The sequence below is a fragment of the Oreochromis niloticus genome, linkage group LG11, assembly GCF_001858045.2.
Source record: "Oreochromis niloticus isolate F11D_XX linkage group LG11, O_niloticus_UMD_NMBU, whole genome shotgun sequence".
In the NCBI taxonomy this organism is placed as follows: domain Eukaryota; kingdom Metazoa; phylum Chordata; class Actinopteri; order Cichliformes; family Cichlidae; genus Oreochromis; species Oreochromis niloticus.
Window position 1 is genome coordinate 18028029 of NC_031976.2, and position 27084 is coordinate 18055112.

The 27084-nt window shown below is 38.8% G+C and overlaps 1 protein-coding gene and 1 long non-coding RNA gene across 2 annotated transcripts; one reads left to right on the plus strand and one right to left on the minus strand.

Moving 5' to 3' along the window:
* Positions 1-1023: 1023 nt before the first annotated feature.
* Positions 1024-26845, minus strand: LOC100704190 (complement C4). Its single transcript, XM_005472475.4, has 41 exons — positions 26694-26845; positions 26230-26407; positions 25907-26078; positions 25728-25798; positions 25509-25597; positions 25348-25430; positions 25168-25255; positions 24167-24284; positions 23914-24055; positions 22914-23026; positions 22680-22832; positions 22429-22596; positions 22143-22334; positions 21498-21641; positions 21278-21401; positions 20879-20950; positions 20578-20790; positions 20364-20475; positions 19823-19893; positions 19600-19739; positions 19278-19493; positions 19143-19194; positions 18975-19064; positions 18683-18889; positions 17233-17317; positions 16864-17059; positions 16637-16732; positions 16086-16248; positions 7053-7234; positions 6765-6923; positions 6611-6670; positions 6448-6538; positions 6203-6371; positions 5987-6071; positions 4349-4423; positions 4174-4276; positions 3998-4087; positions 1923-2021; positions 1736-1819; positions 1466-1598; positions 1024-1388 (listed from the first exon to the last, which is right to left on the minus strand). Exons 1-41 carry the CDS (start codon positions 26756-26758, stop codon positions 1250-1252), a joined length of 5082 nt encoding a protein of 1693 aa, XP_005472532.2. The 5' UTR covers positions 26759-26845; the 3' UTR covers positions 1024-1249.
* LOC112848125 (uncharacterized) lies at positions 7241-16238 on the plus strand. Its single transcript, XR_003222069.1, has 2 exons — positions 7241-8204; positions 15327-16238. It is a non-coding gene; the product is annotated as an uncharacterized LOC112848125 (long non-coding RNA).
* Positions 26846-27084: the final 239 nt, after the last annotated feature.

Genomic DNA, 27084 nt, shown 5'->3' on the forward strand with positions numbered 1-27084 from the left:
CTAGTGTTGAGAAAGATGGGATTATCTCTCATTACATCTGAGAGAGGGTAAAAGGACTTAACATCCAGCCTTTTATGTTAAAAGTGTTACAGAGTGCTAAAACAGAGTTTATCTGTATGTGATTTTGATGATAGTTAATAGGGTCTCTGTTTAAAAGGTCCTAATCTCTGATGCTATGATTATCACCCAGTAGGCAAACTGAGCTCAGATGGAGGCAGGTAGGATACTCGCCCAGCTCTAACTGCCCTCCTGATGTCGATCCTGCTCCCTCTGATTGCATGCTTGCCAGGGTGGCAGCAGCTCTCCTCCAAAGGTATTAACTGGATGAAATTTAGTGACCTTTAGTAGACCTCAAGGATCTGTTCATTTTTAATGGTAGAGTAACCTGTAAGAGGCCTTTGAGTGATGTCATGATAAAACTGTCATGGTTCTGGGTCAGTGTTGACCCAGCATTTTGAGTTTCTTATATTTTGGTTTAATCTTGCATTATGGATTGTTTTCTTATTCTGCTTGTGTTGGTGGTGGCGATGATGATGATGATGATGATGATTATTATTATTATTAGAGTTTCCTGTTTCTGTTTATTCGTGTTTTAGGAATAGTGGTCATGTATTGTTGGAGTTCCATGTGTTTTGAAGGAGTGTGCCTCATGTTAGTGTGTGCAGCTTTGCTCCCCCTGTCTCGTTAACCCTGATCTCTCCCAGCTGTGTCTCCCTCCTGTTGTCCATTCCCTGATTACTTCCCTGTGTATATTAGCCCTGTGTTTGCCCTTGCTCAGTGTCGCGTCGTACCTTCGGATTATGCCTGTGTGTTTTCGTGTTCAGTATTTTCGTGTTCATTGCCATTGCTCAGTTTATGTTTGTTTTCTGCCAGCAAATAATGCTGAGGTTTTTGAGTTACAATTCTGTGTTCGAGTCCTGTGCTTGGATCCTCCTCTCCGTCTGCCCGCACACAGAGCCCTGACAAAAACATAGGTTTTTTGCTGTTTCACAAAAGGTTAAAAAGGGAATGTCCAGAATTTAGACTTTTTGAATGCAGGATATTTTATTAAAGCACTTTGTAAGGAGCAAAGGAAAAGCCAAATCCCAGATACATGCAGAACATACATGTGCAACTATGTGATGTGGTAGTAGAATAAGCCAAAAAGTAAAAGCAACAACAGAAACTCTTAACATCCATTCTAACTGTGTATCTGATGGGAAATTCATTTAACTGAGTTGCATGAAAATAAAAATGAGAGAAGGTTGTTTCACTGTCTGCAGCCATCCACCTTGTACTCATCTACGAAGTCATCAAACTCCTTGCAAACATATGTATTGACACTTTTTCTGCATTCTTCTGAAGGCTTCTTTTCAACCCACGTGTTTGATTCCAGCAGATACTGCATCCTATAAAAAGAAAAAAAGGTTGACCAGAGAATCTTTTTACGAAAACTCACTTTCCTTAATAGCACTGACATACTCACATTCCACTTGAATCTTTTGTGGTGCCATCTTTGCCCATGATGAGATACTGTTTTTCCAAGTGTAATTTTCCTTTGCAGTGAACCCTCTTAGCAAACACTCGGACAGAGTTCTCACTCACTGACACATCGTTATCTAGCAGAAGGATTAGACTCAATAAATTATATTCATTATAATCATATAATTAAAGAAAGCTTTTTAATAAACATAATGAAACATACAATACAACAGTCAGTTTTACATCTTATAAGGCTTGTAGTTAGTTCACTTACTTGATCTGAGAACGTCAATTACAGAAGTAGTGTACAGCTCAAAGTTACTCTTCACAGAAATGCTGGAGACTTCAACAATATATGCTGGAAAACCAAAAAAAAATGCTTAATATGATTAATATTTAAAAATCCTAATAGCAAACAGTTATTATTTGATGCAAATAAATGTTTTGTTTAGAACCCCCACCATAATCTACGATAGGGAAGAAGCAAGCATGTTGGACACGGTTAATCTTCCTAATTCTTCTTCTTCGATTGAATGTATCTTGTAGTTTATGACAAGGTCCTATAAAAAGATGAACGAACATGAGTGAGTTTTCAATTTGACATCAAACTAATAAGGCACTGGAATGCTTTTATTCACAAATACTTGTCAGAATGGGTACATATATAACATATAAGCTAATTGGTTTCAAACACTTTCTACCATTCATTGGTAGATGTCATTCATCCATTGTTTACATGATAATCAAATACACAGCAGGGTGATTTTTCAGTCATATGATGCATTGGGTTTTGGGTTTAAATTAATATTTCTCATTCATAGACAACAGTAACATTCCCAGGCGGTCAGTATATATTACTGTATATACTATATTACCAGTATAATAAGTATTCATTTACCCATCCAAATCATTAAACTTAGGTGTTCTACCATGGTCACAGGTATATAAAATCAAGTACCTAAGCATGCTTCTACAAACATTTGTGAACAAATGGGTTGCTCTCTGGAGCTCAGTGAATTCCAGCGTGGTACCAAGTGTTAGTATTATAATTAAGTGGAAGCGATTGGAAACAACAGCAATTCAGCCACAAAGTGGTAGGGCAGTCAAATCACAGTGTGGGGTTGGCAGATTTTGAGGCACGAGCGCACAGAGGTCGCCAGATTTCTGCAGAGTCAGTATCTACAGACCTACAAACTTCATGTGGCCTTTAGGTTGGCATTTCTCAAGCTTCTCGTGTTCTTTCTGCCTGATGTAGCTGCAGCCATCTTCCTCTGCTTCTTCACTACTACTTTGTCCGGCTGCTCAGCCATCACCAGTTTGGTTATTCTCAGCTGCCCTAGCGGGCATATCACATTTTGACCTCAGGTCTTACGGGCTATACTCAGCACAGATGTTCCAGTACAGGCACTTTGGTTATGGTAATCCTGTTCAGGGAGGTTGCTGCAGTCTGCTTTTAGACCCACTCACCACTGAGCATCGTTGTTATGTGTTGCATCCTTCTCCCATATGTTCTTCTAGTTTTCCTCCATTTCCAGGCTGAGTGGGGCTGTTCTCACATTGTTCCCCTGCCACTGGGAGTACTCCTTGAATGGTTCAGTGGAGTATAGCTGGTTTATTCTCCTGCTTTCTATCTCTGTGTTCTACCTCATCAAGGGGTTAGCCAAGGCTGGGATCCTTTTCTTGGCAGGCCTCAGATTACTTCTTAGGCCCTTTGTCAGTTAGCAATTTTCTGCAGTTGGCTAACTGACCTTTATCTTGACCTCCAGTCTCCTTATCCATAGAGGGTACTGCTCCTTGTGGCCCTTCATCTTGTAGCCAAGTATCTGAAGGATAACTGTTGCTGTGGTATAGATCACCTGGTTGATTTCAGTGATGGTCGCAGTAGGGATACTCTGTAACTAACTTAAATCTTATGGTAGACAGTTGCTCTGGCTTTTAATGTAATTCTTGAAAATGTTGGAACACTGAACTACCAGTGTTTTGAATGTTAGTCTAGATGAAGAATTCATCGGTCCCACATCCTCTTTCACTAGGGTTACATGTATAGTAGCATTCCAGCAGTTCTCTATTATCATCCCTTGTCAACTTATGCCTTGTCCTAGTAGCCTAATTCTCATCAGTATGCCCTGGTACCTCAGCACCTCACGCACACCTTGTTAATCCAGGAGACATCCGAGCCACTATGGCTTTATTTATGTCTCGCTCACCCGATGTGGGTGTATTTAGGTGCACCCTTAGTGAGCCCTGTGAAATTTTTCTTTCTTACATTAAATGAAAAAGGAGTTTCAACAGAGTCTGTGCAGCCCAATCACAAATATGGGCTAGTGGTCTGTGGCAAAAACGATTTAAAGAAAATTTCATCTAATTTTGAGTTATGCTTTGCAAACAGCACTGATAATAAATTAAAGATAGTTTCAGCTGAATTGTTCCTACTAGATGATAAATTAATTTGACTGTTTCAGTGTTTTCCAGATTTAGATGTTTCAGTTTAGACAGAGGCCCTAATAAAGATTGAACAGTAAAAGTATTTTCCTACTTTCTGCGCATTGGCACACGTCCTCTGAACACAATTTGGAGACCATCTTGCTTCTTTGCGGTGCAGAATAGAACACAGTACACTTTCGATCTGCAGGAAAAACACAAATAGTCCTGATAATAAAATCCCTTCTATCCTAACAAATACACAGAGAAATTTCTGAAATGAAATCTTACTTGGTTCATAATAATCATAGAACGAAGCTGGAGCAGGCTGTAGTAGACCAACTGGTACCTGCTGTGTAGCTTCAAAACTAATACATTCCTCTGGTTTAAAAAGCTAAAGAGATTTTAAAAATGTTTCAGTGTTGGCCAAGTACAATTATTGTATATAATTTGAATTCAGCAGTACCTCATTGAAGTATAGCAGAACTTTTCCAAAAGACTCCTCAAAATGGGAAATGTATTGCTCAGATGGCTCCATTAGCTGGAGAAGACAAGAAGTAATTGATTCTATGTTATAACAAAAGGGAAGTTTCTGAAGTTTACCTTTGATTTCCTTTTATTCCCTTGTATTTTATCTATTCACGTCCATGTGTGTTATCTTTCCATTTAGTTATTTCCGTTCCTTTTTCCTTCCCCAGCTGAAAATGATGTGCGGGGAGTCCCGTGTTCTTGTCGGTTCTAGTGAGCCTCGACCTCCCAGTGGGGTAACAGACTTTTGTGAATATGTGATGTCTTGATTAATCGAGCAGATATTTGAAGTTTACACAGCTACATTCTCGCCTGAAAATATCTTAAAAGTTTATTTTGTGACCCAGAAAGAGTAATGTTAAAACTAAGTAGCTGCCGCCATTGTTAGAAACTGGAATTGGTTGGGCGCGCTATGAATTCTGGGATAGGTTGGGCCATAAAGGATACACCCAACCCATCTTTCAAATCAGGGAAAATGAAGGATGCAATTGTCTGCCCCATTTGGTGCAGCCTTCGAATTGGGATGGCCTTCGTTGCCTGGCTGTGACGTAATCGGCCTTCAAATGTGGCCTCCAAAGCATGTTTGACCATATGAAGCTTTTCTCCTTCTCTGACAAGCATCGATGAGAAACCCCGATTCTTACAGAATGGAACTTCATTCCTTGCTTCTTTTTTCTGCTAGCTGTAAGATATTTCAAGGCAATTTCATGGCTATAGGCCCAAAGAAGCTTTGTTCTTGTTGATTGTCAGTTTAAAAATAAGTGTATTTGCAGTTTTGGAATCTTTGGAACACAGGAGCAAAGAATCGTAAACATATTCAGGTGTTACAATTTGTTCATAAAGTGGAAGTGGTACTGATAAAAAATGACACAAGAAATATATCACATGATGCAAACACATGATGCCTCTTTCATGTGAACATGCCAGCATGATGATCATAGCTTGTTATACGTCACACCCCAGTCACCCTCTATTTGAACTTTTGTTAAGTTCATGCATGTCTTTGCATTCTCTACTGAGCTACAGCTTTTACTTCCTGCTTTATTTTGATAGTCCTTTGTCTCTTCTGCTTTGTATTTAGTTTTGCTCTCCAAGTTTTCTTGTTGCTGATTAGCTGTGGTACACTCATGTTTCCACTCCTCCCTAATTGCCCTTTTGTGTCTGAGTGTATTTAAAGTGTTTTACTGTTGTTTGTGTTTTACTGTTGTGTTCACTACATGTTCTATGCTAGTTTTAGTTTGTTTGGAGTTTGCTATCAACCGAAAAGGTTAACTTTTTGCTTACATCTGTTTACCTGTAGAGTCTGCTTTTGGGCCCTCACTCCTCCAAAATATGACATTACTTGTCTGAACTTTTGCTGTTTATAATTATTGGACTTTAAGTATTCATTCACTGCAGGACTGATTTGTGCCCTGATTTGTGAATAATAATGGCTCTGCCCTTTATTTCCTTTGATATCAGCATCCAGATGTGACATCAAGGACCACAGGTGACTGAAACAGATGTGGCCCTCCCTTACTCCCACTGAGCAAGCAAGGGAGACAATGATGAAGAGTAGGAAGAGGCACCCACTAACCCTCTCCAAAGTTTTAGTTTCAGCCTTAAATCCACTCAGTAATGTGATGTCAGCAATGGCCATTCCTGTAAGATTGCTCTTCTGCCTATGGCCATGGAGAGGAAAAGACATGTTCAGATCATGGATCAGGAGTTGTGGACTTTTTATTGCAGAGTTCTTTCTTTTGTGTATATTAATAAATAATAAATGTGATGTGGATTTTTTTTTTTAACTAACCTGACACAGACAGTGTAAGTAACAGCCTCTTTTGTACTTAAGTTGTTATCAACAGTTCTCCTGTATCGGGTGTGAGCATCAGACCCCTCAATGGCTGTTCGTCCCAAGTCTTCCTGGTCTTGTTTCTCATCATCGTAGTCATAGTATTCATAGTTTTCTAATACCGGAACTAGATAGACAAAGATTAATGTAAGTGTGTGGCTTTTAGCAGTAGTTGTGATTTGTTAGCATTTACAAAAGCTCACGTGTGTACTTCACTTTCCCGTCCACTCTGACACTGATTGACAGATGGTCACAATCATCCTTGGGTTCCAATAAATGGTAAGCTTTAACAATCTGCAAGGGACATTTAGAGTCAATTATAGATCCGATTCATAATATATAAACAAAGAAGTGAATCCAGCATACTTTAAACTTAATTTCTCCTTTTCCAGTCAGATGCACGGTGATTTTGTTCCCTGTAAATTTCTAGAACAACAGACACAAAAAAATGTATTTAAAAAAAATTCAGAATGGGATTTAAGCTTATATAGATATGTCTGAGTGCATTGCTTTATGCTACCTTCAAGTCAGTTTCCACTCCTTCCATCTTATTTTCCAGTTGAAGTGTTACAATTTCATTCCTCATTGGGGATGTGAACTCTGCTTTCATTCTTGTTTCAGAACTGGCAGATTTCTTTAGCTCATACTCCGCAAGGGCTTCCAGAGCCACAAGGGTATCCTGGGAATGGTAAGAATTTATTAATATAATGTTTAACATCTCCACCCTGATGGTGAATATATGATGTCAGACAAAAGGAGAAACAGGAGCTCAATTCAAAGATGTACTCTTTGGCTCTAGCCTAATCACCTGTGTTGACTTGAAGCCTCCATAATAGTTTTCTTGGGAGTTTAACCAGCAGGCTATTTCATCAGCCTCTTTCATATGCCCAAGCTGAACTGCAGTTAGGAGAGCATAGGCTGTTGTCTCTACTGTGATAGCATCCACCTTTTGGTTTTCATCAGATGGCCAGAAAGTACAGTTATCTTTCGCTGATAATTAAAGATGCATAAACAAATAAATCAAATAACAGCAAAGAGTAATGTAATTATTGAACAATATAATGCTAAGTGATCCTTCTTTCCAGATATCCAGACTTTTCTCAGTTGATCATCCATTATTAGCAATATCAAGAAATGCAATTTAAATTACAGATAGCAACAGTGGATTCTACACCGATCACCCAGACTTTGTGTAATGAAGGTACACAAAGTTCTCAGTGTTGGTGTTGTTCCTACGTCATCATAATAATTTTGGTCCAGAGTAAACATTGGAACTGACCATTGACATTATTTAAGCATTTAGTTAGCATTAGCCAAGAAGTTAGTGTAACCTAGTTGAGAAAATGTCTTTTATTTTTCAATTTTATTTCATTCTCCCTTTTATTTGTATAGGGTGACCAACCGTCCTCTTTTCCCCGGACATGTGCACTTTTCACGTTCTGTCCGGGGTGTCCGGGGGGATTTTCGAGATTGATGAAAATGTCCGGGTTTTCCTGTATTCCAACAGAGGACCCATGTGTGAGACGTCATCCTTGAACTGCTGTTTTGTGAGCGCTTGTTCTGCGCTCACAGACGGGACTGACAGCGTGCAACAACGCGCCTAATGATGTTTAAAAGATCCCAAAGCGCAAGTGCATCTTTTCAGACGAACTGCAAAAGAAATTTCCCTCGTACCGACCAGTCCAGCTATGTTAGCTGGGCCGATGGTGATTTTTCGTTTTTACGGGCTGATGGTTTTGTTGTTGTTGTTGTTGTTGTTGTTGTTGTTGTAACGGTATAATCAATGAAAGGTTGTGGATTGGCCAGATGCTGGCAGATGTGTAAAAATAACTCAGTTATTTGGTGGTGTCTATGGCGGAGCTTCCACAGAGGCCAGCAGGTGGATGAGGGAAAGGTGAGGCAGGAGGAGGAGAGAGCCGAGGCGGCTGCTGGTCCGAGTGTCAGGTGAACTGAACTTCAGGTAAGAAGTTATGACCTGCAGTCTATCTGGGTCAGATATAAACTAAGTTTAGGTGGAGTTTATTTTCGTTATGCTGACTTTTTACGGTCAGTTACAATAACTCGTACTGCGTGCTAGCTAGCATGACAGAGTTTCTATACAGCTGGGTGGGTCCTATGATGTTACTGATAGTGATATGATATCGGTTTGGACATGTGGTGAGAGGGAAACATGAAGATGAAACCAGGAGATGTCCTTACTGAATCATCAGAGCTGAACAGGTGGTGGAGACACAGGGTTACCTTTAAGGTGGCATGAATGAGTTGAAGGGAAGTTATGAACTGTTTCTGAGAGACAAATAACACCAGGATCCTTTTCTAAGTAGCTGACAGCTGGTAACTGTGCAGGGGCGGGTCTAGCAAAGTTTTGCCAGGGGGCCAGGTAGGGCATTAACAGGAAAAGGGGGGCACAAAGAAATACTTTTCTTTCTTATGCTAATTTAAAATGTCTCACTTTTAATAAATAATTTCCGGAATCTTACAACCAAAGTTTTTATCTGATGTGAAATGTATAGAAATCATGCATATACCAACAAGACAGTGTACATCACTGTCACAACAGCGTTTGTTTTCATTCAAAGGCTTTATGGCTTTTCCTATAATACCTCGTGGGCCGGTCTCTAGTCAAATTGCCCTGGTCAGTTTTTTGTCCCAGTCCAGCCCTCATACCGACCCAGTACTGGTAATTTTTCTTATGCAGATGAGGCATTATTTCTGTACTATTATTTAATTCCAGAGGTTTTTAAGTTATTTTTTTTTTTGCACTTGTTGACTTCTAAAAGCCTATTTGACATATTTTATTTCAGAGTTCATTAACCACACAGAGAAGGCATTGTTTTAATATGTTAAATATGTTTCTTTAAGCAAGTTCTTCATGACTAAGCTAAGTGTCCTCTTTTTTGGAAATCAAAATATGGTCACCCTAATTTGTATCAATGCATTTTCACACTTTTACTAGAAAAAATTTTTTTTTGAAATGAGGAAGCGTGATCCTCTCTCTAATTTTATTTTCCTGCTTCACTGATCACGATGGGTGGCAGGGGTTTACTGGGACAAAAAATCAGCCCGGGCATTTTGACTAGTGAGGAGGAGCTCCATCTGCCCCCACCTGGGAAGAGCCTCAGAAAGGAGAGACATCTGAGGCAAGAAGAGGGGTCCCTATTTGCCTCCAACTCTCTCAACAACACCAACGACCAGGACCAGGGACCACGACCTTCCCCAGTCCCCCAAACCCCTGACAGGCCATCACCCTCCTCCCCCCTCCCTTTCTCCCTCCTCCCCACACCTGAAATTCACTGAGGAGATGATGGAGCGGGTCAATGCCGGGCTCAGATCTACCCCCCGGCCCAATCCCTTTTTGTCCCCCATAAACCCCCCACCAGAGCAGCCAAAGGTTCACCATCGAGCCCCGCCCTCAACAGAGCAATTGAAGTTACATTGCCCAGCCTCGCTCCCCTTAGTTCCTCCTTACCACCTTCATGCTCTGTCTCCGCAGTCTGATGTGTGATGTGTGGAGGGTCCAGGCTGCAAGGATTATGGCAGTAGTGACTTTTCCCAGGAGAAGCTGGGACCCTGTTTACTAGAAGGTTTTAAAATTTCTGTACTTTTAGGTGATAGAAGGAGACATGTGGCCTGGTCAAAACACAGAGAGCTGCACTCTAAAAGATCTTTAAATATAGTAAACATACCTTGTGTGCCACAGACTGCTCCCAAACACGAGGGGGAAAATAATACCTCTAAAACACCTAAGTTGGCTTTATTAAATGTTAGAGCTTTAGCTGGGAAAACATTTTTAATTAATGATTTAATCGCCGAGCACAGCCTTGATTTTATGTTTTTAACTGAAACTTTGTTGGACCAAAGTAACAGTGGAGCTGTTCTCATCGAGTCGACCCCTCCTAACTACAGTTTTATCAGTGAGGCCAGGGTGAGCAGGAGAGGAGGAGGGGTTGCTGTCTTATTTAATGAATCATTTCAGTGTAAGCAGCCATCTCCTGGAAGTTTTCAGTCTTTTGAATATGTGGCTTTACAGCTGAAGGCCCCATTCCAAAGTTGTGTTTCTTAATGTTTACAGGCCTCCCAAATACTGCACAGACTTTTTTAATGACCTCAGTGAACTGCTGTCTGTGATCTGTGTTGATTTCGACTGCGTAATTATTGTTGGGGATTTTAACATCCATGTGGACAACCCTCAGGACAAAGGGACTAAAGAACTGAGTAACACTCTGGGCCACTTTGGGCTGACTCAGCATGTAACAGAGGCCACACATAATAGAGGACACACTCTTGACCTACTGATCTCCAAGGGCCTGAGCATTTCAAAGGTTACTGTGTCTGATGTGGGCCTGTCTGATCATTACTGTGTTTTCTTTGAAAGTAGTCAAAGGAGCGACCATCTTTGAACAGAGGCGGTGGTTTACGACACCAACTGTCTGCCATCTATAATCCAGTTTTGAGTTCCCTCCCCAGACGCCTTAATGCCCACTCACATCCTGGGCCATCTGACCTCAGGAATTCACATGACAAGGTGGGGCCAGGTTTCACAATGGGCTCACCCGAAACCCTGGCTGATTAGGTCCCACACCCGCTTTCACACCTTGGCGCATGTGATTAGAGGATCACCAGGGGGTCCTTTGTCCCTCCTTGGGGGGATACTCCCGCTGGGTTTAAATCTGGGACTCTCGGCCATTTGACCTTAGAACTGAAGAAGCTTCTCGGATGAGAGGTGAAACGTCTTCAAGCAACTTAAAGAAGTCCAGACGCTTTTTTCTTTGCAAACTCCTTTGACTACGATGACCTGGATGACTGAGAATCTTCACAGACTTCTTTGAAAGTAAAATTTCAGCCCACACAAATATATCAACAGCAATGATCACAAAACGGTGTATAACTGAACACAGTAGTGAGATCTTTAACCAGGTCTTCCCATTAACACCTGACCTGTCCAGAGGTTCAGTCAATGAGCTCATCAATAGCTTCAATGCTAAAATGTTAAATGCAATGGACACTATTGCTCCCATTAAGGTGAAGGTTATCTCTGGAAGGAAAAAGTCTCCATGGAGTGTAGGAAAGCTGAGCTCAGATGGAGAAAAACAAACCTCCAGGTTCATTATGACATCTATAAAGAGAAACTTCACAATTATAATTTACAACTGAGGAGTGCAAGGAGGTCCTACTTCTCTGACATCATCACTAAAAACAGTCATAATGCTCGGGTCTTATTTTCTACAGTTGACAGGCTAACAAACCCTCCTGTGTCAGTGGCAGCTGAACTTCATTCGACCATGGCCTGCAATGACTTTGCCAAATTCTTCACAGAAAAAATCCAAAAGATTAGACAAGCAATTGGTACATCAACAGCAGATTCAGGATATGTACTGTGTCCACCGAAAAACTGTTTAAACACCATGAAACAGTTCCACCCTATTAACAGCAAAGACCTGGAGGACATCTCAGGTCAACTGAACTCCTCCTCTTGCTGTTTAGATGTCCTGCCAACGAGTTTTTTCAAAAAGGTCTCAACGACTTTGGAGTCAGACCTGTTACAGATCGTCAACTTTTCTTTAATGTCAGGTGTGTTTCCCGAACCACTAAAAACTGCTGTAATCAAACCTATACTGAAAAAGGACAATCTTGACAAGACACAAATGAACAACTACAGGCCGATCTCAAATCTCCCATTTTTAAGTAAGATCATTGAAAAAGCAGTTTCTCAACAGCTCAATTACTTCTTAACACAGAATAACTGCTATGGTGCCTTCCAGTCAGGTTTTAGACAGAACCACAGCACTGAAACCGCTCTGACCAAAGTGTTTAATGACATGTGTCTGAATACAGACAGTGGAAAAATGTCAGTCTTAGTTTCACTGGATCTCAGTGCAGCATTTGATACAGTTGATCACAACATATTACTCAAAGGACTGGAGAACTGGGCAGGTCTTTCAGGAACTGTGCTAAACTGGTTCAAAACATACTTAGCAAACAGGAAATACTTTGTACCAATAGGTAACTTCACATCTGAGCAGACAAGTATCACATGTGGAGTTCCCCAAGGTTCCATCTTGGGACCCCTTCTGTTTAACATTTACATGCTCCCACTGGCACAGATTATAAAGAACAACAAAATAAACTATCATAGCTATGCAGATGACACACAAATATATATCACAATGTCACCAGGAGACCGAGGCCCTGTACAGGCTCTTGGTAAATGCATTGAGGAAATTAACCACTGGTTGTGCCACAATTTTCTCAAGCTAAACAAAAACAAAACTGAAGTATTAGTCTTTGGTGCCAAAGAAAAACGATTACAGGTCTCCAGAGAGCTTCAATCTGTACACCTAAAAACCACAAACCAGGCGAGAAATTTGGGTGTAGTGATGGATGCAGACCTAAACTTAGAAAAACACATTAAGACATTAACAAAATCAGCTTACTATCACCTCAAGAATATTTCAAGGATAAAAGATCTGATGTCTCAACAGGACCTGGAAAAACTAGTCCATGCATTCATCTTTAGCAGGCTTGATTACTGTAACAGCATCTTTACAGGTCTACCTAAAAAATCAGTCAGACAACTACAGCTCATTCAGAACTCTGCTGCTCGAGTCCTCACTAAGACCAAAAAAGTGGACCACATCAGTCCAGCTCTGAGGTCTTTACACTGGCTGCCTGTCCGTCAGAGGATAGACTTTAAAGTTCTGATGCTGGTCTATAAAGCTCTGAATGGTTTAGGACCAAAATACATCAGTGACCTCCTGACCCAGTATGAACCTTCCAGATCCCTCAGGTCATCTGGATCCGGTCTTTTATCAGTTCCCAGAGTCAGAACCAGACACGGAGAAGCTGCATTCAGCTTTTATGCTCCTTATATCTGGAACAAACTCCCAGAAAGCCTCAGATCAGCTGAAACACTCAGTTTATTTAAATCCAGGTTGAAGACTCACTTATTCTCAGCTGCATTTGAATAAAGCACCAAATCCGCACTTTTAAGCTTAAATTTCAAAACTTACATTTTAACTACTGATTTTATCTGCTGTTCTGATTTTATCTACTGTTCTAATTTTTGATTTTATATACTGTTTTGTTTGTTTGTTTGTTTGTTTGTTTGTTTGTTTTAATCAATTTTAAATCATGCTTTTTTTTGTTTTTGTTTTTAATGTCTCTGTAAAGCACTTTGAATCACCTTGCTGTTGAATTGTGCTATATAAATAAACTTGCCTTGCCTAGTGACCGGCCCACCATGGTAGGGAAAAGCCATAAAGCATTTATAATAAAGTTAAATCTACACCACCCTCCCTATTCTGGTATTCTAAACAGTACTTAGCAAAAATATAAAACAACCTAATTTATAATTACATATATCTAACTAATAGGATTGCCAACTCCCAGCAAAAAGAGAAAAGGAAAAAAAATAGGGAACCACTCCCGTACCCTCTGCCTCAAGATGCTTAACTGACAAAACCGATTTTAATTTAATGCGGTGGCTGCCCTTGCATGCAAGTAAAACTGTGTGTTTCTCCTCTCTGATTCTCAGCTGAAGAAGTGTCTTAGAGTGCATCTCTTGACAGCACGTATAAAACAAATGCACAGAAATCTATTATTTTTCTCCAGTAATTAAATAGATTTATCATCTTTCTTCAACAGCATTGCAGACTGAACAGATGGTACCTTCCCAAAGGAAAGAATACTATAACTTACTAGGGTATATTAGACCTAATATTTACTGAATACAATAATGGATTTCTATGAATTTTACATCAGATGAAAACTTTGGTTATAAGATTCAGATAATTATTTATCCTCCTAGGACCTGCCGTCCACATATGTGGACATCACATTTTTGGTTATTTAGACCAAAATACTCAATTTTGCTCTACATGGGCCTGATATCCACTTACTAGGACATTATACTGCTACTGTTCTATCAAAATTTTAAATGAATATTCTCATTTGTGGCTCTCATTTTTCTTAAAAACAAAAATAAGGTAAAAAAAAAGAAAAATCTGGAAATTCTTTGTTTTTACATTCATTGGGCCCCAATGTACCCAAATATCAAAGAGAAATTAAAAATGCATGCCGTGGAAGAGTTCGGGTCTTAGGAGGTTATTAAAAGCTAGACATTTTAAATATGAATAAGAAAGAAAAGTATTTCTTTGTGCCCCCCTTTCCCTGTTAATGCCCTACCTGCCCCCCTGGCAAAACTTTGCTAGACCCGCCCCTGCACTCGTAGCTGTCAGTTATGTAGAAAAGGATCCTGGAGTTATTTGTCTCTCAGAAACAGTTTATAACTTCCCTTCAACTCATTCATGTCACCTAAAAGGTAAACCTGTTTCTCCATCACCTGTTCAGCTCTGATGATTCAGTAAGGACATATCCAAACCGATATCATGACCAGCAGCTTTTACGGCTGTGGCTCCAACAAACATCAGCTGATACTAGAAATTAATATTAAATAAATTCTAACAACAGCTGATCAAGCTTAAATGTGCTGCTGTTGTTTAGCGCGACATCCGCTGGTTTTCTCGTTCTGGCGCAGAGAGAAAAGCCGATCAGCTGATCATTGATCAGTTTCATGATTGAATTAGCAACTTTCTAGCTTCAGTATTACAGGACAAATTGCGTTCCTTTTCACCTCAACTTTAAAGTTCGACCTCCTCGGCTGTAATTGGTCCAGCCCAGAGTCGATCATGACCAACTGGCCAATCCACCACCATTCATTTATACCGTTAAAAAAAGAAAAGAAATAAAACCCCATCGGCCCATAAAAACGAAAAATCACGAGCGGCCCACCGGGCAAATGCCCGGTATGCCCGATGGCCAGTCCAGCCCTGATGGGTGGTAATAATCTCATTTGTTTAGAAGCAATGTTTGTCCCACCTTCCAAGCAGAGGATCACCATCACATATTAGCTAGGTCTTTTGCACTTTGAAAAGTAAATAAGACAGGCTGCAGACGGTCCATGCTGAACTATATCGGCCATCTTGTTGATGGGAGCATGCGCTACAGAGGCTGTGTGGCCGAGTCCCTTGCTATGTTCGACCTGATAACTCATCTTGTTTTTCTTTTGTGTGTGTTGATAAAGCAACTGGAACCGATTCATGGATTCTCTCCCGATGGAGATGGTGAGCTGGTGCCCAGACTGAACTGAACCCTTGTTGAAGAACTTGATTCTTTTTTTTACCGACAAACGCCAAAATAGTAACAACTGAAACCACCAAACAAAAACAGAACTGAACTAAAAACCAATCAAGCAAACTTGACTAATGACCAAAAGGACAAACTGAAATATTCAGCTCAATAGGACTGTTTTTTTGTGGGGGGGTTTTGTTACGTCAGCTTATTACTATTGTTTTTGTTGAAATTGTAAATTGTATCTTATTTTATTTGCATTTTATTTGCAAATAATAACTATTGTTGCTCATTTCCTGCCTCCAGCCATTTCATTTTGTATTTACCTCAGTTCCTATTGTAATCCTGTTGAGCGTAGTAACTGGTTTATACTTTGGGCTACTTTTAGCTAGACTACTTAGGTTGAGTAAGGGGTTACATTAGTCAATGCTGTTAAAAACTGTCACTAACAGCAGCCTAAAGCTGGCTAACAGCAAACCTAACTTGATCATTTATTTATTATACTGTATAACTTATTAAATAAATCACTTGAAATCCTACCATTTGTTCCAGAAAAGAGTTTTACATAACTTTAAGAGTTTTACTTTTTTCCCACATTTCAAAGCAATGACATCACAACAATATGGCTGGCTAGCTGCAAATTTGATCACAGACTAACGTTATTATGATGATGCAGAAAAAGCCCTAACATAAAAATATCAGATACACCTACTTTTAACAGCCCCTGCTTGAAGTTTTGCCCATGTACGTGAATGATCTGTTCCTTCTGGCAGGCACACTGAGAGGCAATAGGCTGTAATGGCAATGGCATAGGGATGCTGAAGCTCCGCTAGGTGTGATAAGAGATATGATGTCGATCTCAAAATGCTTGCTTCCTAGCAGAGAGTAGAATAAGTGAAAAAAAAATTATCTACTGCAATTCCAATGCAACTTATTATTTGGCATTTCTAAGAGAAACAACGTAATGATACGAACATGTTGTACTGGAATATATAACTATTTGAATAAATTTTATCGTTTCAACATTTGGTGACGTTGTGCTTTCTTCATTTTGCTGATCAATAGTGTTTGAAATCTGATCATAAAATAAACTTCTGTGAAGCGCATTTTTGTATTTGATGAGTCATCAAAGTCATCAGGATTCATCCTCAGTGCAACTTGACTCTTGATATTTTAATTAGCTTTTGAGATGATGGACTACGTTGTCACACTGTCACTGCTAAAAACAGTTAGCACAGACAGTAGGTTCAAATATCAACTTACCACATCATTTCGCACTTCAGGCTGGAGGAATTCAAGGGACCGGTACAATGCAATAGTCATAAACGCAGTCATGGATGCATCTTGGTTTTTGCCTTTCTACATTAAACACATAGAAACAGTAATGTGCATTTAAATGTATGCACTTCAGATTTATCTATAAAAATCTGATACTGGGTTTACATATAGGCCAACATGGAGACCATGTTTTAACTTTTGAGAGAAGTTACCAGGACTCCTCTGTGTATCACAGGATTTGGATCACTGAACGACCCATCTTGAGTATTCTGTATTTTGAGCAGGTATTTGACTGGTTTCCTGATATTTTCTTCTGGCACAACTTTATTAATTCGGCCCTGCAGTCCAAAAACTGCTGTCTGGCGCTGTGCCACTAATGAAAATATTTTCACTACAAGGGCAGTCACCCTGAGGACAAAAGAAGATAAACAAGTGAAAGGAGCATATGGAAAAGTTTGTTTAATAGTCGTACAGAGTAAAAATGAAGGAAATTTGTTTTTATGTGACACTGCTACAGTAACAACCAAAAAACAACAGAAATTGAAGAAGTAATAATAACAGTGGCAGTAACAAATACTCACCAATTACTGCTATAGGGCATTGTATAGAATGGGCCATAAGATCCATCAGCTTTGGTTCCCCACTTTGTTCTAATCCATGTATAGCCTGATTTTAAAAAAAAAATGTTTATATTATTTACAACAAGTGCTTTTTTAGTTACATCAGACAACATAACCAATCAACCAACCAACCAAACTTAATTTTCATACTTTTTGGTGCCACAGATAAATATTATCTATGTAATTTGTTATTTAGGAAGAGAATTAGAAGAGAAAATTTTGAAAAAAAAAAAAAAGAACTGGGTGAGAACCAGTTGCATCAAAATACCTGATTTATAGGGTTAAAAAGACAGAGTTCTTCCCCTGTGCCAGTGACAGAATGCAGCACAATATTACTGCTGTTTGTGTCACATCATAACTCTTGTTATGTAATTTGGTTAATAAATGTGTCGGGGGTTGTGGCAGGCAATGTGATCTGTAATATGTGGTGCTAACAAGGGTATATGTAGTGGATTATTTTCTCATCGTGGATCTCTGAAAGCAAAATTCCTTCTACTTTATAAGCCTACTTTAGAGAGGAACACATATAATAGGGAGATGTGCAGTCTCTCATTGAGTCTCGTTTACGCTGGGGGTTTGTGAAAAGATTTTGTTTATTATTCAAATATGCTTTGCTTGTGATTGTGTAAACTCTGAATGACGATTCACCCTGATAAACATGAAGCCTTGCCTATGCTTATCAAATGCCTGTGAAGACAAGTTCCTGTGTAAAGAGGAACGGAAAGTGCCACTGAGCAGATGTTTAGTATAGTATGAACAGAACGTTTTAGCAAGATATGCATTTGTCTGTTAAGCAATCTATATTCTGAGAACAGGCGGAGACTGCCTCCGCCCTGTTGTGTAACCTACATGCCTATATAACCTGCAATAAAGAAGTGTACTGGGTGACTCTCTCTCGAGACGTTCACCCATGTACATGTGATTGATTATATTGTCTCACTGTGTCTCTGTTTTACTTGGCAGCCTTCTGTTTGGGATTTTCCCCCGACAGGGTTTGACTTTACAAATGTGTTGCTGCGACAACTGATAAACCAATAACGTAATGAAGAAAAACTTAATCCAGCTAAAAAGTACTGATTCACATTTGGGGAATGGCCACTAGTACAGCCTCATGATGTTTTATCTGTATGTATTATTGCAGGGACTACCTTGCAATATAAAGCATCATGAGATGACTGTTGTTGTGATTTGGTGCTTTATGAATAAATACAGTTGAAATTGAGTTGAATTGAATGATCTATCCATCCCTTGTTCCTTTCTTTAAAAGGATTTTTTTTTATTATTTTTTTTTAAAGACACAGAATGGGGTCAAGAGATCAGTCAAAATATTAGAAATTCTAATTACAAACATCCTCAATAAATAATAAAGATGTAATTATTTAAGGAATTAACTGTTCTGGTGTGTACCTACCATACTCAATTTTATTAAGAGCATCATCTCTGCTTCCAGGAGGCAGCTCAACCCACTGATTGCTCAAGTCAAGGTACCGGACGGCTAGAACTGTGGGAGCCAGTCTTATCATTGTCTGCTCTAAACATCCTTTTGGCAAAACGATCATCTTAGCAATTTTTTCAGAAGAAAGAAGTTTTCGTGTAAATGAACTGCCAAATCCCTTCCCTGTTAGATGAGAACAATGAGAAGGTAAGAGTCCAGGTATTTACGAACGTCTGTGAGTTGTATGTCTGTGTCTCTCAGTGCCTACCTTCCAGTGAAACAAATATATTGGAGCTGAAGTCAGGGACTGTGTCATCTGGTAAGGATCCATCAATGATCACGGTATTTGTGCTTCTCCCTATGATAACAAAAGTAAGTTGATATTAAAGATAACATCTGACATGAAGGTTTTACTGAGAAATACTGAATCACTCACCATCTAAGTTAAGGACTCTGGTTTCTTCTTCTCTCTTTTCAAATCCTTCCATCTATAACATAGGATGATTGTTTTGGATTTTCAATTACTATAAAAAACATTTCATAGAACGATAAACTAATGCATTTCACTCACCTGCACATTCAAAGTTTTTTCTATTGCATCTATTCCAAAGCTATTCTCCATATCATAGAGACGTATTTTGATGGGTATTGAACCAGCAACCATGGGCACAGCAGAGAAGGAGACAAACTGAGAGGATTGGGGTTTAAGAGTAATGTTAACATAAGATGAGGTGGTGGCTGAACCAGGAGAGCAAAGTCCTTCAGTTTGTTCCATGTGCACTGCCACCTGTGAACATGCAGGTGTCCAAGAAGACAAAAACATCTTTACTTATTCCACACAAAGTAGTTACTGTTTCCAGTGACACTCAGCGCTGATGTTGTGGTTAATCTACCTGCAGTTCAGAGTCATCATAGTTGTAGATAACAGGTGAAACCGACAGCTGCTCAAATTTTTTCACAAATGAGGGCAGTCTCAGAGACACAAATGACCTCTTAAAGGCTCTGATCTCCTCTGGCTTAACGACACAGAAACCTGAGTGAATAGAAGTAAGTTGCAGTTAAGGAGATCCAGTCAAATATCTGTGATGTGTTTATAAAGCACAAAGTTATTATTACCGGTGGATGGAGATAATGTGACAACCTGAATCTCCCATGTGGTGATGGAATCAGGAAGAAGCAAAGAGTAGCTACAAGAGTTTTTGATGAAGAGAAATCAAATTAAATCAAATCAATCAGACAAATGTCACAGTTTCAAATATAAGCTGCTTAACTGAAATAATCACACTCACAGTATTCAAGCAGCAGCAATAAAGATGAGTACATAAACAAAACTGCTTCATGGTGTAATTATGTATCTAGCCACTGTATTTGACTGGAAATGAAAAAAATGAAATATGTTTATTAACGCTACATCAGGGGTCCCCAATCCCAGTCCGCGAGGGCCGGTGTCCCTGCAGGTTTTAGATCTCACCCTGGGTCAACACACCTGAATCATATGAGTAGTTCATTACCAGGCCTCTGGAGAACTTCGGGACATGTTGAGAAGGTATCCATTTAAATCAGCTGTGATGGATCAAGGACACATCTAAAACCTGCAGGGACACCGGCCCTCGTGGACTGGGATTGGGGACCCCTGCGCTACATTAAAAATGCTTACGTTCTTTTGTTGATGACTTCAAATTCTACAAATTCAAAGCTTGGGGGAAAATATCTTCGAACGTATTGAGACGTGTCCAAGAAGAACTCTTCGATTTCATCAGCAGTTGCAGCTGAAAAACAGAAAACAGAAGTTCAGAGTCAAACTTTGATAACCAAGCTACAGCTATTAAATTATACTCAAGCTGATCTTTAAAGTGTCATTTTCATCTCACTCCTGCCAAATCCTTTTTGGAGTTCTTCCTGGATCATTTTTTGTCTTAGACGCTCGGCTTCAAGGCAGCACTTTAAAAACACTTCAGCACAAGTTGGATTTTTTTTCACTAGAAGGACCCGATCTGCTCTTTCCCGACAAGTTCGTTCCATCGGGATTCGAGAAAATCCGTGAACACAACACTCTTGCAGGCTTTCCTCTGTGTAGTTCAGTTCTAAAAGGAACGAGAAAAGACAAATTATGCACTTCCAGGAGGTATTTTTGTTATAAGAATAACATTTTCAATACCGGAATCCTCTTACTTAAGTCCATCATTTCCTGTTCAAGGTCCACTGAGCGTCTTTGTCGCACAGATGGTGAAACACAGCCAAAGTCTAAATGTAACAGGAAATATATATATTTATATAAAATTAACAGTAAAAGTCAGCATACCTTATACATTTGCTCAACAGTAGCTTTAAGTTTCAGTTTTTGTCTATTAAAAAAATCCTTGTTGCTTTTTAAGGTCAACAGGGCCCATATTACAAGAATAACACAATAGTGGTGTGTAATCAGCACTTTCTAAGACTTTTTTGAACCCATATTTTGGATAACTGTCTATTCCAGCAGACAACCATTCGCTGACATTTATTTGACACCAAATATAAAACGAAAACTCTTTTCAATTAGTATTTTCATTTCAATGTTAATTTTTCTCTTACGCCTTCTCCATACAGACAGATCATTAGATACAGCAGCCAAGCCAGCGTCTAATAGAACTGATGCTGAGTCAGGTCCTCCACCATAGGAACAACCTAGATCATATGACTTCATAGTAGAAAATACCTGACAAATAAGAAGAAAAGCTTAGACTTACTACTATGATCACCTATAAATTACAAAAAATACCATAAGTATAAAAGTAGTGTGTGAGACTGTAACCTGTTTGGGTGTGAGTTTATTGTCAGCATTGAGAGCGTAGAAGGCCTTATCCACAGCCAGCAAAGCCACTTTTGCTCTGTTCCCATGTAGATCAAAGTCTATCTTTGATCGTGTGTTAGGTGCGAATGGACCTTTGGGTTCCACCTATATTAAGACATTTAAGATATACCAGGATTTATTTTTTTTATTTTCATTGTTTTATGTTCAATCAACCAAAATCAAATAAATATATCTATATAAATACATGTAGACAGGACTAAATCTAAATTATTTAAATATATGCTATGTTTGTACACTTCCATTAGTTAAATATTTGTATGTAATGTCACTTCCTCTGTGTGTGTGTGTGTGTGTGTGTGTGTGTGTGTGTGTTGGGGTGGGGGGTGTTATATATATGTAAAAATATAAATTATCTAAATGATCATTGGAACAATTTATTTCAACCCCTTAAAAATAAGAGGAAATTTCATAACACTAATATTCATAGGACAAATCACAGTGTCCTATAATGTCCTTGTCCAAATACAGCAAAAAATAAAAAAGGATCCAAATGAATAAGAATGAACAGATTTAAGCGCACACATTTAAAATAGTTGTTTTGTTTTCTCTGCTCGTGCTGCACTTTTATCTGTTCTGTTTACTTACCTTGACATTTAGCTCACATTCATCCCTGACATCTACCCACACTGAATCAGCTATCACGTGACCGTTAGTGTTGTGATAGTAGCCAATCACACGGAAAGATGGAACCATATTATGTGTTATCTGCAGTTGGAGTTTAGCTGATATACCAAGTGGGAGTGAGCCAGTGTTTACTACAATTCCTCGGCTTAAGACCTGAAACGAAAACAATTAGAAAGTGTTTAATCAAGACAAAATGCTGCTCCTTTATGAGAATGCACAATATTGCATTTAGTCAGATATTTCTGACCATGTAGTGTATATATCCACTGGATGGGCTGTTGATGGTGTTGAATGTTATGGTAAGGAATTCATTCACAGAGTAGATCCTGCTGGTAAAAGTCATGTAAAGGTAGCTGCCATGTTGAGAGGAAGCACGTCGTATTATTTTTCTCTCTCGTAATCCATTTGTAGAAACCTGTTGGAGGCAGATGAACAAACAGTTAAAACTGGAATAAAATCTGTTAAACCAAACCTTTGAATAAGGTTGGGGATACTAACTTCAACTGTAATATCAGCTTTATCAGGAACATTAAAAGTATTGAACAGTGCCCCCTCTTGATCAGTGGTGCCTTCCCAAGATTGTGATGGTGGTAGATTAATATTTACTGATACGTCAGCTGCTGGAGAGCCATCTGGCAGTCTCATGACAACCTATATAAACAGGAAAGTGTTTTATTAAAGATCATTACAGTAATTTGTGTAACTATTCCCATGTCATAGTTTCAGACATACCACCACGTCCAGTGGATATCCAGGAATAAAATGAGATCGAGTTCGAGAGAGGTCTATCGTGTATTTGTGGGCAAAGATTCGCAGGTAAACTTCTGCCTCTTGTATTTCACCACCTAGGCCAAAAGATTTTCACAGTATTATCAGAAAAAATTAAAGGTCACATTAACATTTCTCCATGTCTTTGGCACATTGCAGGGGGTTTCTCTTTAGGTTTTAGTTGCATTAACATTAACTGAATTATCATTCTAGTCATATTGTAGTATAATTTCTGTCATTTAAATTAAAATTTCAGTATACAGTAATACAACGTTTGCACAATAGGACAGTCTACTTCCACTAAGTTCCACTAATTTAATAGTTTCATGAGATTATACTCCATCTATCCGTTTTCATAATTGCTTTTGCAGTTGTTATGAAAATGGATGGGTGGAACTTGGGTTATGCAGAGACTGTACCACTCCCAGCTGACATATAGGTGAGACAGCGAGAACAATCTGGTGGTAACAGTATAACTTCTAGAGGGTAGAACGTTTTAAAAATCTTGTTTACATCAGAGTCTGCAACTATTTTTCTCTCAAAACATAACTGCTTAAATACAATTCCAGCGGGTTACCCACATGGTGAGACTGACTTCTAAAAGGACAATGTTTGAATGATTTCAACACTGTCATATGTTGGTGTATTACTGTAATTGTACATTTCTCAAGATGCTTTTTTTTATTTAATTACATCTTGCTTTACTATGACTGTTGTACATTGTAATTCCTAACCTACAGTATACTAAAGTAAAAGAGAAACATTATTTAGATTGTCTTGTATGTCTTGTATAAATTGACAATAAAAAATGTTTGAATCTTTAACTCCAACATATTGTATGTGTACGGTGTACTTACCTAATCACCTATTTATGTATGCCTACAAAGAACATTACTGATCAAGTAACAAAAATACAACTACATTTGAATAATTACAAACTGATGAATGTAAATATCTCCTTTACTTTGTATGTTGGTAACAAACACTCTCAAATAGAGTTGATCTCCATTTTCCTGCATCTTAGAGACAGTTGTGCTCAGCTGGTTCTGAAGTTTTGCATTTGTCTCATTTAACCAAAGAGAAACCTTTGCATTTCCATCTTGGACCTGCAACAAACAGTAAAGCTTTAAGAAACGCAACAATGATGATTTGCAGTATGTTACTGATTTTAAATTTGGAGACTTTTTGAATTTTGGATGGACTGTCTACATCCTCACCGAACCAGTCAGCTCTAGACCCTTGATAAAAGAGATTTTCTGATCACCGGAGCCATCTTTTTTTACGACTCCAAATTGGCAGTGATAGGCTCCTTTAACTTTTTCACCATGTGTGTACCTAAAGAAGAAAAGCAAAGAAAGAAAGAAGGAAATATGATAGTAACATGGACACTTGAAGCATACAATTTTAACTTATTATCAATCAAGCAGAGGTCTTGGGTCTGGGTAATTAGTCACACAGGGTACAGATTTCCAGCTGAGCCTCTTTCAGGTCAGCTGCTGTCACACTCGACACGTTCAGCGCAGCAGTTGTTCTTGGAGCTTGGTACTTAGTCTTAAAGGGTGGGGATGATATCTCCTCCCTGACCTGACATCCTGGCTCCACCTTTGTGTTGTACCTCATCAGTTTCTATTTGTGATAGAAGTTGCTTTAGAACGGCATGTTCTAATATCCTGTTGGGTGTCAGAGAATCCACAGGCCCCACATCCTCTTCATGTAACCCCTTCCACTGGGATTACTTGCAGCTTCCTATTCTCAATCACCCATCCTGCATCTCACCTGTTTGACCTACTGTCCTCTGGGAGGCGCTACAGGTCAATCCAAACCAGTACCAACAGACTGGGGAATGGTTTCTACCCACAAGCCATCTCGTTACTGACCACACACATACACAGCCTAAACTCAAACATCAATAACTGTCACAAGCATAAAACACACACACACACACACACACACACACACACACACACACACACACACAAGACAATGTGCAATATTACAGAACTAACTTTTTAAATGTTCCTATTTGGTATCTTAGATTTGTTTTTATTGTATTTATTTATACATGCTACAACAGGGGAGGTGTTTCTAATTTCGTTGAACATCCTATGTTTAATGACAGGATATGGGATCTGATTATTTTCAAGGTTTTTCTTGATATTAATTTGTAAAGAAAGCTTATCAGCAGAGTTATTTTAACGGAAAGAAAATAAGTACTTACATTGCTGAGATGGTGAATCGAAGCTCTTCATCAGTCAACAAAATGTATCTCTGATCCATTGCGATGTTCACATCAAAGCTTGGTAAAACTAGAGTTTTTAACAATAAACAATTTTTCATATACTTTCTGTGAATTTGAAGAATGATATAAACTGTGTGAATCAGTTTATAGTAAACTTACTAAATTTCTGGACTTTGAACTCTCTGACGGCAGCATTTGCTTCATCATCCTCATAGTGTGCAGTAATCTTCCACGTACCCGTTCTTTACGAACAACAAAGTATAGTAAGCATCAAAGTTGCTTGACATCTTCACTTTTATTCAAAATTTGTTGCAACCTACTGAGAGATTTCGGGTATGGGGAATGAGTCTTGATGTATTCCTCCCTTTGCAATCTTCATGATTTTCAGTATTTTTTTTCCACCAGCATTCTGTCATAGAGTGACCGAAACACAGACCAAGACAAGAAGGCATGAAAGCTGTATGTCTCTGTCTTTCAAAGTTATATTACCAAAGATATATTTATAAAGAAAATCTATATTATTAATAATTATAACTCACAATTACTGATATGTGGACAGGTTCCTCATGAGGCCTCATCGTATGGTCAAGAGTGAAGATTCTGTACTTCACTAAAAGAACGATAACATAAAAGGAATATAAAATGTCTCTTTTTTTTAAAGATTCACCGTTAGGTAAAGTCTGTAGAATTGCTTAATTTTCTTTTACTTTGTTTTTACCTCTGTCTGTTGGGTTAAAAATTGGCTGAGCTGTCTGAATGAAGATGTAGCCCCTGTGTTTTGACACCAGAACCCTTGTTAACTTCCTGTTGGGTGTGAAGGATTGGCTCTCTGCCACGAGCATAACGTAAGAAGGAAATTGAGGCAATCTTAACAAAGAATCCATGTTTAGCTGTAAAGATATAAATTATAAAGTTAGGGCAAAGTGGGTAGTTGCTACTCTGTTCTGTCTAAGCAACTTGAGGCAACTGTTGTTGTGATTTGGTGCTATATAAATAAAATTGAAGTGTCTCTGTTGTAACTTTCTGGTGAAGTTTGCATACCTTGAGCTCAACTAATTCTGTCTTCTCTCTGCATGAAGCCTTTATCTTCTCAGACAAAATAGTATTAGAAGTCTCATCCTCCAGGTAGAGACTAACAGGTGTGTTACAAGTTTCCATCTGGACAAATACTTTCTCATTAACACCCACATGAAACACATTTGGGGCTGAGATGATGAATCTGCACACAAAAATGAAACATAGTGTTTGCTGTATCATTCATTAATCTACTTCCCATTAAATGATTTTTCAATAACCATGCAATCTGCAGTGCTGCATATTCAGTATTATCTATAACATGAAGTCAAGTTGAGTCTTAGGAAAGATATATGGGAATACTAATACATGTAATTTATTTAATCTATAATGTCATTTTCAGAGTGAAATCTTAGTTAATCCATTATATAACAATCATAAACTAGTCAACATCGCATTAAAACATCACATTTCGTTCTTCCTAAATTTACCTGTTTTGTGCTGAACACTCCACGATCCATATTAGGAGCTGTATCACAAAAATGTGGCACTTCATCGTGCAGCTTTGATTTCTTTGCCTGCTTTGACACAGACTTTAGATTAACTGAGGTTTTGTTAGTCATCCGCCCCTGTATTTCACAACATTTGGATCTTATCAGTGCCCTCCCCCTGCTTTGTTTTTCCAGCTTCAGCTGAAAAACATGTATTGCTCCTTAAAGTGATAAAACTGCATGTGTAGACACTCAAGACATAATATGACAACAGTTTAATACTGGTAGATGTAGCATGTGTCCTAATGTGCGCAGATGTGTAATGTACATGTGATTTCCATAGTGTGAACATTTTGGTGTTAAAAATATACTTAACCTGTACAGATTTACA

What these genes read in the sequence shown, in the direction of transcription:
- LOC100704190 (XM_005472475.4), bottom strand. Translation starts at nt 26,758, where the DNA reads ATGAAGTGCCACATTTTTGTGATACAGCTCCTAATATGGATCGTGGAG. An exon ending in CTATGATTATTATGAACCAA is followed by an intron (nt 4,088 to 4,173) that starts GTAAGATTTCAT and finishes TTTTTCCTGCAG; the next exon opens with ATCGAAAGTGTACTGTGTTC. An exon ending in CGTGTGCCAATGCGCAGAAA is followed by an intron (nt 2,022 to 3,997) that starts GTAGGAAAATAC and finishes ATCTTTTTATAG; the next exon opens with GACCTTGTCATAAACTACAA.